The 15,974-nt window shown below is 41.8% G+C and overlaps 1 protein-coding gene and 1 long non-coding RNA gene across 2 annotated transcripts; both read left to right on the top strand.

Annotated features, from left to right (window-relative positions):
- The first annotated feature begins 325 nt into the window (after positions 1-325).
- Positions 326-7,383, top strand: LOC133268896 (uncharacterized). The gene is made up of 3 exons (XR_009743209.1): positions 326-748; positions 2,886-2,960; positions 3,913-7,383. It is a non-coding gene; the product is annotated as an uncharacterized LOC133268896 (long non-coding RNA).
- A 1,529-nt stretch (positions 7,384-8,912) lies between these two features.
- On the top strand, positions 8,913-14,563 carry STRIT1 (small transmembrane regulator of ion transport 1). The gene is made up of 2 exons (XM_061452700.1): positions 8,913-12,417; positions 12,501-14,563. The coding sequence occupies exon 1, from the start codon at positions 12,281-12,283 to the stop codon at positions 12,410-12,412; it is 132 nt and encodes a 43-aa protein (XP_061308684.1). The 5' UTR covers positions 8,913-12,280; the 3' UTR covers positions 12,413-12,417; positions 12,501-14,563.
- The last annotated feature ends 1,411 nt before the right edge of the window (positions 14,564-15,974 follow it).

Below are 15,974 nucleotides of genomic sequence, written 5' to 3' on the forward strand. Positions count from 1 at the left end.
AGTACACTTATTTGTTTTCCAGGAGTTAAAACAAGGGAACAACCAAAAGCATAATCTAATACCCAGCTGTAGCCATCTCTTTGTCTGGGCATGGCCTGGGCATCACGGCAAAAGCCAAATGTTTGAGAATAACAATCCCCTTAGGTGACCCTTGTTGGTTGCTCTGGGCCTCCCGCACTGCTGCCTCCCCACCCTCTGAATGGACCTTTTCCTGCCCATTTGAGTCTGAAATGGTAAAAAGGCATCCTGAGCACTAAACTTTAAACTTCATCTTCTAGAACAGTCACTTTGCAAGCCAGGGAAAGAGGGGAACTGGGCAAAAAGAAATCAGTTGGGAAGCAGCTCTGGCAGTCACTCGCTCTGTTTCCTTTCCTCCACCTTTCTTCTTGTGCCACAAGCAGTGCTGGGGAAGGGGGAAGCCTCCCAAGCTCTTCTGTGTGCCCCATTTCACCCTTGGGTGCAGGGGAAGTGGTGGGAGCTGGGACTGGCCTGGCTGGCCTGAGCTGGGAGAGCACTGTGTATTCAGGTTTCTTCAAGCAGGTCAGACATGGGAGTCCTCATTTCTTCTCTGTCCTTACAACCACTGGAAAGAATTTTCTACAAATAGTGCGGATGGCACAGTGTGCCTGGATTTCTTTTTGCCCACTACCCAACTTCCAGCAGACCTGGAGCCAGAGGAAGCATTCCAGCCCAGTGTCAGTGGAAGGCTGGAAGATGTAGTGTCCTCAACATGATTGACTGCTTGAAGGTAGGTCACGATCACAACTACTGCAAAGCAGTACGGGGTCTGCTCTATTATTGGGGGTGGCTTAGTGCTCCTTTTAGCTTTTTGCTAGCAGAATGGAGCAGTGCAAGAGGCTAAGACTCTGGCACCTGGCCGCTGCTGGACATGCCTACCTGCACATGTACTGAGGCCTTTTCCTCACTCTTTTTTTCTGTATAAGGGGTGCACTGCACAACGTTTCTTATCCAAAAAAACAGAATGAAAGGATTATGAACTTTGTGGGTTTGTGATAGCAGAAAAATCACATGGAAAATGCAGCATGGTAAGACTGGAGTTTTAACTTGGCCTTAGTAGCTTGGTCAGGAAGTTAAGATTCAGTGCAAATCTGAGTGGCACATTAAATGCCGATTTTTCTTTGGCTCTCACAGTAAAAGCCACACCAACAGGTTATGCTAATGTATAAATCATAAAATGCATCTTCCAGAAAGCTGACATTTTCCAAATCATAAATCCCTTGCTGATTTACAGTGTATGATGGGTTGGGTTTCCCTCCAGAAGAATAATCACTGGAGAAGAAGAAATTCATTAAGTTTTTATAGGAAATAATCTGAAACTTGTCCTGTTGCTGACCCTACACTGGGCAGCTTTGGTTGCTGAGCTATTCCTGGGAGGTGTTTATCATCCTACGTGTCCTTCAGTTCAGCAGCAGGCAAGGGTGTGCAGCACTTGGTTGGACAGGGCTCCAGACCTTCTTTCTGTCTCCAAGTATCTTCTGTTACGTGCACTCAGTTCTTTGTTCACATACAGCCATCCCCATGGAGTGGGCTGTTGTCCATGGTCTCGGCAGGCTGTGCAGAACAAGCTGGAAACCCAGGTCAGGTTGCAGTGCCCATTGAGACTCTGGCCACTAAAGTGGAAGCTTTGAAATCTGGCCTTGCCTTGTGTGCCATTGCTTTGTAGGGCAGTTTACCTCCCAGTCATCTAAAGTTCAGTACTAAGCAATCCAACTGAGATGGTTTCTCATAAATTATGTGTCAGGCAGATTTATTCACAGCAATTATCCCCTTGCCAGCTAGAAAGGTATTCACCAGTCACTGAGCAGCCATTGGAATGAAGCTGTACAAAGACAAAACCCACGTCGTTATCCACATTATTTTTAGGCAGCAGTGGGGAACTAATCCAGAAATGACATTGCACATGTAGATGTCTACAATGATAGTGCCCTTTTTCTGTTATATTTACAGACTTTTTTTATCTGGTATCTCAGCATTCAGCTGAAGAGCTCTGCTAAGAGAAATGACTCATATACCCCGAGCCGTAGGAACTAGTGTGTGGAATTAAATATTTAGTAGATTAATAAATGGCTCTTTTCATGTCTTCAGTTGTGTAGTTATCAAATAACAATCAGTCTTTATTTTCATGATGTAAATGTGAGTGGAAGTAATGTCTGGCAATTTTTAAGGGAGGTTTCAAATTCTAAGATTGCTGTGACTAATAAAATGCATCTCATTAGACAATTTTTCCATATCTATTTTGTGAATGCAATAATCTGATAATTTGTCACGTGTTAGTCTGCAGGTCACAGGAGACTATGGCAAAGTAATAACACATTTTAAGGCGTATAAACATGGCTTTCAATTTGCTAGCAAATCAGGGCATTTTAAAGGGAAAGGCTCAGTTGAAGTAAATGTGCTTAAATAACTACCAATATTGCAAAGCTGTAGGTATTACTTGGAGCATTAATTTGTGAGTTGGTATGTCCCTCTAATATAAAGCAATATAGCCTTCAGTTATTTAAAAGAATTGCACAGAATTTGTAAATTGAAAGCATTTCTTTGCCAGGCTACTGAATACTGTATGTAGATGTTCACGTGTCAGAAGTACAACGAACAATAATATAAATTTGACATTCTAATACTTCTTATCTAGGTACTAGCAAAATTATGAAGGTTAGAATGTACTCTAAATATATTAGCTATTTAAACAGTAAATATTGCCAATTTTCTTGCAAAATGCATTGTATTTTAAAGAGGTTTTCTGATAGTTGCTTCCCAAATATCAGATGCTACATCACTCAAGACTCAGCAAAAGTAGCATAGCAAAAGCATATGTGTTGCTGTTACCAAGCAGCTGATATTTGCTTTCTCTATTTTTTTCCCAGCATTCCTCAGAGAGAACTGTGTTATGAAAAAAACCTGTTCTGGTACAAAAGGGGAAGAGTTTGCTTCTTAATGAGGTGATAGGTGATTGTTTCTAGCTAAATCTTTCCCGAACATGTTGTCTAAAAACCAGCACTAGTTCAGAGAGAGGAAACCCGAAGTTCACGAAGCAGAAATGTTTGTCTCTGACTGTTCTCTAACCAAGCACAGCCTTTACTTCTGCTTACTGTAACACCCCATGTGTACAAACACAACACAGCGGGTGGGTTGAAGGATGGAGAGATGCTGTATTTAGATGTTCTGATGTTAGACCTGTGCCCATTGCTGTTACAGGAGAACAAATCCAGCAATGTATTTGTGGCAACGTATCTGTTGGCCTTGTGGCCCCCGTATTAGGTTAGCCAGCTGAAATGCTCTTATGTAACCAGTCTACCTGTTAAGGAGCTGTACAAACATTTCTGGTAGTGCTGGCCTGATTTTTTTCTGTTTTCTATAGGATTGGACTCTGTCTCTAATTGCCCCCTTGTCCATTAATTTTCCATGAACATTGTGCTCAAGGACAGATGCTGTGGATCCTTGTTTTGGTGTGGCAAAGGAGCTGGTGACAGACAGCTCCCCAGGGCTTGCCTGGCCTTTTTGGTGCAGACACAGTAAAATGGCTTGGATGAGAATGGCAGGCTCATATACCTCCTTTGTATGACTGAAGGAATATCCAAAAAGATAGCCATCAGTGAAATAGTGCACTTTATACTACCAGGGAACATAATTTTGAACACAGCTAGGGGCATTGTTCCTCCAAACCAGGTAAATGGCCTGTAGAGGGTTCTCAGTGCCCGGCAGCAGGAGTTGGTGAACAACAACATTCATAACTTCCAGCCAGCCAGTGGATCCAAAGCCTCTGTTTTTTTTCCCTTTTTTTTTTTTTTTTTTCCCCTTCTTGGCAAAGTCCACATGGATCTGAAGAAGGGAATTTAATATTTTATAAAACATCAGTACTGTTTTTCCCCTTAAAATTGCTTTCTCTTCCAGAAAGACTTGCAGCCCTGCTGACTTACTCAATTTCTTCTAATTCACTTAAAGTACTGAAGGCATTTAAAGTGCATTCCTAGCTTTGAGCAGATAAGAGGACTGAAATCAGGGAGCCTGCTCAAAAGACTGCCTTAAGTGAGACAAATCTGTTTGAGTACCTCAGTGAACTAAAGGCTAAAAGAGAGATCTTATTTCTGAGCACAGCTAACTCTGAATATTGAGTATTTCATGATGCCAGCACAAAAACAGAGAAAAAAAAAATTACACTTTAATTTGAAACACAAATAAGAATGAGGAAGTTGTTTTTCATACGTATTGTTCTTCAGCAGGCAAAAAAGCAATTGCTTTTTGTTACAAATCCCTCTCCTGATTTTATTCTTAAGCATTGTGTACTCTTCTTGTTTTTTATATTTTAAAACTGTCCCTCTGCTTTTTTTTTCTGGCTCTTGGACTGAGATCTATTGTAGAATTTGTCTGCAGTTCTCTTGTCCATTCCAAACAGATGATGTGTTGTTTAAAATAATGTCGATATTGTTACACTATTCTTTGCTGCAGTTACAACTTTTATATCCTTAACCTCATGCTTTAGGCTTGCAGAACAATACTTACTGTGCTTGCAGCTAAATTAAGGTAGTAGTTAGGAAAACTGTTGTGAACAGCAATGACTCTCTGTCCTTGCTTAAGGCAACTAGGCCTGGAAAGTTCCCAATCTGTGAAGGTCAGATTCTCTTGTTAGGAATACCTGGTTCCAGGCACAAATTACTTCCATTAGATCAGATGTGTGTATGCATGTATGTAATTAGTAGAACCAAAGCAGATAGGATTCTTACGGGAACAGCTATGGAGCCAATGAAGCTATTGTATCAGAGGGGTTGGGGGTATTTTTCAATAAATATATTACACAAAGAACAGAATCATATTACTTTTTACACCAAATTGCATCATATCCCAAAACCTCTGCTTTACAGCATAGCTAGACAAAGAATGTAAAGCTCGTATTTTATTCTTGTGTCTCAAAATGATGTGATACACTGAATTGTGCATGGCATAGCAAAATATTATAGAGTTTTATTTTAAGAGTATGCCCATTTTGGATGAGCAGTAATGAAACTGCTTTCCTTATGTGGTGCTTGGAGAAAGGCAAGCATTTTTTAAGGAGCTCTGTCTTGTTCAAGAATGCAGAGGACTGGCAAAAGCCAGCAGTGGAGACATACTAGGCATATCCAGTACCAGAAAACTTCAGTACTTGCAGAACTTGCCATTTCGGTTACTATATTAGCATACCCATTGGGTCAAAATGATCTCTAGAAACCAGTGGAAGTTCTTTGACTAGTTTCCCTGGGCAGGTGAACATGATTCTTTGAGGGGACTCACTGAGTCTTTACTGGTCTGAAGGCATTGCTGGTGTTGTCGCAACTGCTGGGAAACCACCAGTGGGAAATTCTAGAGATTAGCAGGTACCATGGTGTTAAAATTGATGAAAAAGATGTTATCTCATGATGCTGTTATTTGGCAATCAGGTGTTTCAGGTCCCCAAAAATCCTGTAAGTCCTGTACTCCTACTAGAAGAAGGAGGAGTCTGATCCTTCAGCCAGCAAAGTTCCGCTGTCAGAAGAGACTTCCTGCTATGAACCTGGTATTACTGGGCAGACAGTAAAGCTCCATGTCTCTGTTGCATCTGCAGAACTGGAAATAATGCCTCGAAGTACCTACTTTGATATATCTCATTGTGCAAACAGAAACACAAGAGTCTGAGAGAGCACAAACTGACTGAGGATCAAGATGGTCAAGATACTGATTGCAGAAATTGATGAAAACTTCCTTAGGTGACATGACTTGGCTTCTGTTGTTTTTTTTTCTTTTCCATAACTGCCATCTTAGAATCCATGCCAGACTCAAAAGACCAAAAAAGTAAGATTGTTTATAGTATGCAATCTATACACAACTAAAGTCATTGCTGATGTGAAACAACTGTCTTCAGTAAAGTTTTGCCAGAGTTGAGTGCTGCTCAGTCACATTGTATGTGTGTTAGCATGGTTTCTAAGATACTGATCACAGCAATACAAATAATTGTATTTAGAATATTCTTCTGCCATTCTTTTTTGTTGTTCATTCCAGATGCAAGTACTCTGCAGCTGGATGTAAGTCATGTAGCGTGGGGCCCACAGTTTCCACTCTTCCATCTAGGATAAAAAGAATATTATTCCTGTAAAAATAACCAGACATCTAATTGCATTTGCTATGGGTATACTGAAGGCTGTCTCTCCCAGCTGTTTTCTATGTGTAGCATTGGACATGTATCTGCACCATTCTGCTCTGCCTCTTCAGCCATGGGGTGGGCAGGGAACTTAGAAGGGAACCCTGGGAAGCAGCTTCTGTGTTCAGGAGCAGACGCTTCCTTGGTAGGGACTGGTATTGCATTTACATTATAAAAAGCTCTAGTCCTTTCACAATTACATACTTGAGTTATGAACTTGCTTTGGAACAAGTTAGATTGTGTTGGTATGAAAAGCTGGTATTTTTTCCACCTGGTGCTCTGGAGTCTAACTTTGGCTTAATTCCTTTTCTTCAGGCTGTCAGATATAATAGCTCTAAGGAAGAATCGATCTCCATAGCCACTGTAAGAGAGGAAACAATTCTGAAGAAAGGTGATAACTGATTTTTTTTTTTAATGTACTTAATATTTAAGCAAAAAGCACATAAGAAAACTATAATCTGTCTTAGAAGGTCTGCATAATGTCTCTCTGTGCTCTGCCTTGTCTTTTGGGAGCCCACACCAAAGCCTCCAAACTAGACAAGCATGCAGATAGATTTCTTCAAAACATCCCATGTACCTGTTCTGGAATGGCTTTTGAACAGCAAGTTGTGTCCTCTTCCATTTCAGAAACACATGGGAAGAATCCCTGTCTCATTCAGGCACAGCTCTGAAATGGTATTTTATGTAAGCTTGATGAATGCTAGAGGAAATGTCCTCCTGTTGCTGAAACAAAGCATTTGTTAGGGGCTTTTTGCTAACATGGATGCACCTGTGTGTTTCTCTGAATGACTGAAGCATATGTACAGGGCTTCATTTCCTTAACAAACTTTGAGTGGGTTTCTTATTGGTCAAAAACTGTGGCCAGGATCACAGCAAGGGATCTTTATACAGAGCTCTCCTTCATGTGATACAAGCTTGCGTAACATGCAATTTCTCCTTTTGGTTCAGATCTGGCACTAGCTCCATGTTTTTTTCTCTTCTGAGTTTGAGAGAGTTTGCAATGATTTATCCTATTTAGGACAAAATCATTCTCAGATTATCTTACAGATGTCCCTCCCTTGAATTTTGTTACCCACTACCCACAGGAGCAATGAAAACCTGTGACTGTACACTGTAATCTTTCAGAGGGAAGATGCTAAATGTACCTCTGCGCTTTGTGGAGTACAAGATACTTGGTGATGTTTAGCAAGTGTGTGTGTATGTGTTTGTGTGTGTGTATATATATATAAAACATATATAGCCTATAACTATATGTAGCTGTAACTACAGAAGTACATGCACCAGGTATTACTGAATAGGCCTTGGCTTGTTTTTTTGATAGGAGAGGGATGAGAAAAGATGTGGAAGAGTAAGAACAACTTGGAACCCTGTCATACTTTAAATATATGGATGCACATAAATATGACATAAACTTGCCATCTGGTGTTTCACGGTTGTAAAGAGACCATAAAGCAGGCTTTGCCCTTTTTTCTTTCCCTCTTCAAAAATTGACCCATCTTTATTTAGTCTTCACCGAAACACACGTGCAGTTGCATGAATAGGAAGATGTAACCTTGAATCCCTTCAGCTCCTGCCTTTTTAGACAATTGAACGCATATAGCCAAAAACTGGCATCAGTGAGCAAGGCAGCTGCAGCACATTCCAAATATTGCTCTATTTAAAGCATCCTGAGGCTCACAAGAACAACTGCAGAGGCAAACCTTAAAACTTGCCAATAAAACTAGCAGAGGGGGGAATGGCAGAACCAGGTAAGATGCAGAGTTAACTGTGAGTGTAACAATGTAGTATTAAAACTCAGATCTGAGCAGTGTAATGTATTCTTGTGTAGTATGCTATATATTTTACTCTTCAGTAAGAAAGTGTAATCAGTTTAAAAGCTAATTCTGTTAACAGCAATCAGTTAAACGTAGCTTGCGGTTCCTCCTGTATTTCCGCATCCTATCAGTTTTGTTTTCTTTGGGTTTTTTGTAGTTGTAATTTTAAATTGACTAATGTAATAAAATGGAGTGTGTTTGTATTACTAACATAATAAAATGAGTTATGTTTGACAGCATTTTAAAAATACTGTGCAGCTGAAATCTGAGTGTAATGCTAGGTGAACATATAAAACTTTATATTTTAACCCCACAAAGCCCAAGTGGCAGAGCAAAATGAAATTTTAATAATGAACTTGTCATTGTAAACACATTTCCAACTTCTCCAAGGAGCAAAGGCATTTATAAAAATGCATATTACATTCATTGTAATTTTCTGTTTCCTTCACTGTAAGATGTAAGATTTATTTCCACTGTTGGGATGGTGAAATGACTAAGTTTAAATATGGTGTTAGCTGTGTACACAGGCAGTACTCTTCCTTGTAGAAGTTAACTTTTTTTATACATCTTCACAGCTGTATTAAGTCTTTAAAAGACTTCTATTTTCCTTTATTTTTTTTTTTGCATTGTCACCACTGGTATCTAAGAAGGATAGCAGAATTCTACTAAATGCAGCTAAAACAGGACACTGAATGTATTTCTTAATTTTAGTTTTCATTGATATCTGCAGAAATCATATTGATACTGGTATTCCACTAGGAGTTATCACTTGACCATATTTTGCGTTCGTAGGATGTGCATTGTTATTTGTGTTTAGTTTGAGGTGGGGTGTATTTATTTATTTATTTTAGAAGCACTGTGGCCGTAATCACTCAGATGTTCCAGGCTGGCACCAACACCAGCCCTTGGGTGGCAGCGGGAGTTCACAACACTGGGGCAGCTGTGCTTGATTGCCTCTGGTCCTGCCCTGCACGCCCTCTGCAAGGAGCAGATTAGAAATGGCTGGGCAACCTCACTGAAATGAGTAACTGCCCGGTTCGTGTGAGTTTTAAATACAAAGCTGGCAAATGCCAACACCACAGGAGCCTGTCAACATCAGTGCTGTGGTTCAGTTGTGTATCGGAGCACATAAGGAGCACAGAAAAACTTGTCTGTTGGAGCTGGCAGCTGGGAGACATGCAGGAGGCATGGTCCTCTGGGACACGCACACATTCTCTCCCAGCCTGCTGACTAGTGTCATGTTCAAACTGCTGTCCCAGTGCTGAGCCAGTTGTCTGGTTGTGTGTGTGCCTGTACCCTGTATGAGATAAAATACAAAGAAAACTTTTGGAAAATTCTGAGGCATTTTGGTGTAGGGAATGTAAGACTGTGAGCCCAAGCTTAACAGGCTCAGGCAGGGAATCATCCCCTTCTCTACCTGCCAAGCCTCTGCCTGTTTAAGGGGGAGATTTTCTGCAATGTACTTTGGGGCACCCTTGTCAGTGCAGTTAGGCCCAGAGATTTCAGGGGTGAAGACAGCTCAGCGAGACCACACACATTGGTTTGCTTGTGGTAGCTGTCAGAGGAGTTTTGACCAAATACAGACTGCAAAATCAAGGCAACCTTCAGGTCTGGATAAAAGGTAGACACCTAACACCACCACCCCAGCAAAAAAAAGAAAAAAAAAATATTACAGTGATCAGCTTGAATTTCTCAGTATATTTAGTCTCTATTTAGCTTGGAAACCTGTACTGTGATATCCTGTAGCCAATGGATCCTTGGCTTCACTGTGGTACCCAGGCATCCTGTGGAGGGCAATTCCAGAGGCTTTCAACCTGCAAAAATGCAAAGCCTGGGAGTCTGTCAATCCCACGCAGAGGAACCCCACACAGCAAAAGTCATGTGTGTTTGCTGCTCAGACCAGCCTCTCTCTGTTTGAGATAAATTCATGCTTGAAGTAGGAAAAACATCTATAATGGGTGAAAAAAAAAGTAATTTGTAGCTAGAATACAAGCTTACATACATAGGTGACAGTGAGATTCCTTCATTTATTCTTGCTGCCATCCAGAACGGGCTTTTTATTTCAGCAGGCTCTAGCTCAAACCCCAGAAGCTAGGATTTGTTGCTTTGTTCTGTTTGAAAACAAAACTTGTGACTGCTCCTCAACAATACGTTTCCCTCAGTATACTGCTTTCATGTGAATTAATTTAAACAGTGATTATAATGAAACCTTGTAGTTTAGTCTGCACGTATCAGTAAAGATTTCTTTCTTTCCAAAACGCAGCTGCCTAAAAGTATTCTGTTCCTCTGCTGCTAGTCCCTCCATGCCCATCTCCACCTCAGGCTGGGAAGTGGATGACACAGATGCTCTCTTTCTGGCTGTTGGTGCACACAGCCTTGCTCCATGGTGAGGGATAATGCCAATTACCACATTTAGACTCAGGGTATTTTCCCTTGGACCAAATGTTAGGACCTTTGAGTTTGTCACCTTCTTCTGAGGTCTTACAAAGGGGTGATCTGCTTGGACATCTCACCCAGCCAAGCCCTAGCCTTGTGCTTATCTCATGCTTGCTTGTGGCATAAAACACAGTCTTCCAAGCAGTTGATTTATCTCAAGTCTTGGGGTATCTGTCTTGTGACATACAGGAGATCAGAGCAAATGATTTCATGGTCATTTCTGTTCCTAAAATATGAAACACAAGTACTCCCAATGGCTCTCAGGAAACTCTATACCCTGGAGCCAGCTGCTTGCTACTTTATGCCAAATATTGGGCACAGCATTCCTGCTGACCCCCTGGGACTTGCCTGCCTCTCTTGTCTTACTGCATTTGAACTGGATCTCATATAACAAAACACCATATTCAGCAGAGACCATGGCAACTCAACACAGCTCTGTCAAAATTCCCCCATGTATCCCAGCAGGATCCAGCCCTTTTCTTTTGTAATAGGACCTTTAGAAAAAATTGCAAGTCGAGAGAAATGATTCTCAAAAGAAGTAGCTTTACCTTACCAGGTGTCAAAGGAGTAGCAGTCTTTAAATGAAACAGGTAAAGGACTCCTCTGTGGCAAAAGGACTCTCAGCTTCAGAGCAGGATTTTGTCTTTGCTGTGTGATTGCTTATCTGCTTAATATTTTTATGCCAGCCCATGCAGATTTTCTGTCTGTATTTTCTCTCAGTACATACACTATGTGGTATCACAGTGAGACATGTTTGTGCTGGCATAGCTTTAAAAAAGCAATGCGGAAACCCTTAAATTATTAAGCATCCCTCCAAAGTCTGTCTGCTTGATTTAAACTGTGCAAGGTGGTGTGAATAGTTTTACATTATTTATTAATCCCTTCAGAAACCTGGAAATCTTTCAACTGCAGAAAAGATAATGCTTTGTTGTATTATAATGGTAAGTAATGCCATCTCAAAAGTTGATATGCTGCTTTCTGGCAAGCTTCTACTATTTGCAGGAAACTTAAAGGAGGGTCTTTAAAATTATCATGCGTACAGAACTGTATTTGTGCTAGTCCTGTTTCCAGCATGCTCCCTGAAAAAACATAACCTGCACTGGACTCCACATCTCTATGTTAATTTTTCAACTTGGTCTAGTACTATTGCACAATACAGGCAGGACATCATGTTTGTGCCCAGCCCAACTCAGCCAGGCAAGGCGTACTGTTATTTTTTTACTTGAAAGTGGGGAACATCCTTGCGGGTAATTCCATCAGTCTTAACTACCCCACATCACTGTAGTGACAGGGTAGGAGAGGCCTAAGTTGGGCACTGTGCACAGAGATAAGCTGTGAGTCCCTGACACACGGCTGTTGGCGAACATCCCTTTGGCATGCAGGAACTCATACAGCATTCCCTCACTGCAGCCCCAGGCACACTGATTGTAAATGGGTGTGATGATAGTCACTTTGCGGCTAACCTAATGAGACTTCTAGAAGGTGCTGTAAATGTCAGGGATAAGGTCCTCAATTTGCCAGGACAGCTGCTGTTAATAAAGCCTAGTACAGATGTTCTGCTGATGACCTGTGGAGACCAAGGACAGAACCATGCTTCTGTCTCCTCCCTGTACCTTGCTGCTTTTGGAAGTGCTAAGCCTTGTACCTATCTGATTGCAGAGGACATACCATGAAAATCTCTTTGGGCTTTTGCCAGGTATTCTCATTAGGAGAATGTCAAGATACAGCTGTGAAGATACAGTGACTCCATACTAAAAATAGCAATCGTAGATAATGCAACCTGAGCTCACAGGTATCTTACTGCTCTGTGGTAACTGGGTTTGATGTGGTGAATTTAGTGATTTCTTTTTTTCAGTGTAACATGACCTTTCTGAAGAAGACCATCTTTTCTCTTTCAGCCCAAGTTCCGCTTTCACATCTCGTTGTACCTATACTCCTCGCAGTTGGCTGGATAGTGGGCTGTGCACTAATGGTTTACATTGTCTTCTCCTGATGGAAGTGAGTGACTTGTATAGCATCATGTACTATCCATGCTTTCTTTCACTGCCACCTTTTAAAACATAACTTCCTTTGTCTTACAGGACAAAAGAATTTACAGTGATGTTGATTAGAAGAACGTGGATGTTAAACTGAAATTTCTAATGACTGTTATAAAATGATTTGGTTTTAATGTCAACACTGCAAACATGGTGTACACTTTTTATCTACAACAGAAGTTTGAAATGCTAATTAGAGCTTTAGAAAGAATCATCAAACCAACTTGTCAGGTTTCAAATTGTTTGTAATTGATGGACTAGTTTCTGGAGTCCAGCAGTAGGTCAGATACCTGCTTGCTTTATTGTTGCCACATTGAATTGAAGCAGTTTGGGAAACTTTTCCCAGAGTTAGTGATGCAGTGCTGGACAAAAAAGTGAGTTCAGCTCATTTTTAAGATGTGCTGAGCAGGGGAAGAAGTATCTCAATGTGTGTCGGAAAGTAGTAAGTGAGTCAAGACAAAAAAGTTTTGTAGTAAAAAATAAATTACTAAATTTAAAATATGGTGGTGCGCTCTTCCTGTGCCAAGATCTTACATGTCAGTGTCTTAAATAATTTTTCTGAAACTACATTACCTTCCTTTTATAAAAAAGCAGTCAGTCACAGAAGCATACTAACACATAAACCAGAAGAAGTCCTTTAGAAAATGAAAGGCAGACAGGGAAAGTTGCCTGGTAGCAATGCATGCTCAAATGTATGGCTTGGACTTTCTCAATTCTAAATATTTAATAGCATGTAGATAAATATGAAATTAACTGTCAGTCTCTTCTGTTTACATGATGCTCAGGGCCCAATACTGTATTTTTCCATTGGTAACCAATCCAGTTCTTGTCAAATTAAATGCTGCTGGACTCGCTGGGCAGTGAAGCAGATCGCAACCATGTGGAATTCAGCCCTGTTTTCTGGCACGCTGGCAGCCCCCCTCTGCTGGCACCAGCCAGAGTGCAATCCAGGGAGACTGGAGAACAAAGCTGCAGTTCAAAATGAACCTAAATAACTAGTCTGGAAAAAAATGCAACACAATAGGTCTGAAAATTCAATTTCTACACTTCGCAGGAGCTGTTAAAAAACTGAAATAGGGGATAGAAATTACTGGCTGCATAGCAATTTTCAGAAAAGAGCCTAGGAATTGCCATGTATCACAATCTGAATTCAGGTCAGAAATGCCATAATGGTGGTGTGAAAAGAGAAACACTGTCCTGGGATGATTACCAGAAAAATGCCTTGAGAGATGCTGAAGCCACCCCCTGCTCTATAAGCAAGGGTTGGGCCTCCCCGGCCTGCTGCAGCTGGCCCCGCCACTGCAGGAACCAGCTGTGGGTCAAGGGGAAGGAAAACAGGAGAGAGCAGTAAGAGGGAACTGAGACTGGTAACGTTTAACCAGTGAGACAAGAAGCACACTGGATAGGTTCAGCCTAGAAAAGAGCAGACAGAAGGAAATGTAAGTCTTAAATCTACCAGACTTTTTGAAAGGTGAAGTGAATAATCTCTTCTTGGTGATACAGAGGGCAAGAAGTAGTGAAGAACTAGCAAGTAAGGACTAGTAAGTCCTTATGGTAGAGGCGTAGAAGTACTGAATGACATTTTTAAGCATAATTATATTAATGTTGATTACTGGAGGCTTTTGAGAACAGGTGAGCAAACATCCCTTGACATCCTGCAGGAATCCTTGTGATCCTGCCTTGGTGCTTGAGGGCAGTAATTTCATATCTTCTCAGTCTTTATGACCAAGTACTCCCATGAAATTCTGCGGGACTGTTGGCTGAGAAGAGATAGAACCAACAGATGGTAACAGGCAAGTACTACTTCTGATGTTAGGCTTTTTGGCATGGAAGGAAAACATTTTAATGCTGGTTGCAGTGTTAGGAAAAGTCTGTATAGCATTGAATAGGGGGTGAGCTGCAGATCACCCACACTGCTCAGGTGAAGCCATGTGAAGAAGGAAGGCAGCACTGCTGTCAGAGCAGTGAGACTGATTGTGAAGGCTCATGTTCAAATTTTTTAGCAGTACCTGATTTTTGAGAGTTTGAAGATCTGATTTGGCACAGTGAAACAGAGTAACTCTCTAGCCTGGCTTCAATATTGTCAAGCTGACTTGCTAAGTACCAAGGAAAAGAAGTCTCCGTCAGTTTTTCAGGGTAATAAAAGTGGATTTATTCCAATGAAACACTCATCCCACACACTGTTTAAACCTGAGCACTCTGCAACGTGGCCTTTTGCAACCACCTTCAGGACAACCCACTCAGGTGTCTTCACAAATGAAACTACACAATGCCCTGCTGAAGCTTCCCACACTTGCAAGTATGTATTTGGTAATTGAAGGTTTGGGGTTTATTTTTCTTCTCAAAAAATAAAACAAGTGTTTGGGTACTGAATCTTTTCTCTAAAATGAGGCAATGCTGGTGAGTTATGAGAAGAAAAATTATACAAATTCGTATTTCTTCCAAAGTTTGGGTCCAAAGTTACTGAAGCATGGCAGTAACTTCGGTTTTTCTGTCATTGTGCCAGTAAGTAGAATGTTTTTACTGTCATTACGCTGGAGAAGACACTGGCTTCCTTAAAGTATGATGCCATTGAGGACCAAAGAGCTGTATTGCATCACCTGAGATCCAGTGCTCAGTGAGTGAAAGTGCCCTGCACACCCTTAGGGGTGGGCACATTTGTCAAGCCCCCTTTTCATATTGTTTCCTTGCAGACAGGATGATATTTTCTGTGATCTAAGATTATTTTTACTCATTATTAGTAATTTTAGATATAAAAGTGGGAACATTTGACTTCTCGTTCCAGAGAATTGTGCCCAAGCTTGTACCATGGCCTCTGCTTGGCTTTTCCCATTACCCACTGCGCAACTATCCGCGTTGATTAGGGATGAGTTTCTGTGCAATGCTGCATACAGCTTCCTGTAACTGTTCAGCTTCTTGTTTACATCCTTTTAATGCTTGTAAGCCAATTTAAGGATATTGGTATACACACAAGTGTAACTGTGTTTCTTTCTGCTGGCTACAATCGAGCCACTGGGAGACAGCCTGCTAACCAGAGCTTAGCTGGAGGAGACCTTCCTGCTCCAGACCAGGACCAAAGGCAGTGGCTCCAGGGCACTTTGCCCACCTCTCCTGTCTCTTCTGCCTTGATGCTTCCATCAGCACAGGGACCAGTTTAACCTGCCCCTTGACCTGCTGGCTCCAGGCCCAGATTGGCAATGCCTTTCACACCTGGGTTTAACCACGTCGCTAACCAACAGCACTGTGCTAGCCCTGTTAGTGGACAGCCCTGTCTCCAGAGCAGCATCCACGGAGAATGAGCTTCCCTGCTCTTCACCTCCTCCCGGTTAAGAGCGGAAGGTGAGGAACACACCCATGGCAACCCCGGGCCAGGGTCTCCTTGGGCCCTTCCCAGGCCTGGCCAACCGCGGTGCCGGCGGCGCACTCAGTGACCAGCGCTCCCTGCGGCCCCGGCGCGGTGTTCGGTGCTCGCGCTGCCCCGGGGGGGAGGGCGGCCTGACGGAAACATCTGCACGGAGA

This window comes from Pezoporus flaviventris, unplaced genomic scaffold (genome assembly GCF_033815535.1).
Source record: "Pezoporus flaviventris isolate CSIRO_AGI_PZ_B2104156 unplaced genomic scaffold, CSIRO_AGI_Pfla_v1 ptg000013l, whole genome shotgun sequence".
Classification (NCBI taxonomy): domain Eukaryota; kingdom Metazoa; phylum Chordata; class Aves; order Psittaciformes; family Psittacidae; genus Pezoporus; species Pezoporus flaviventris.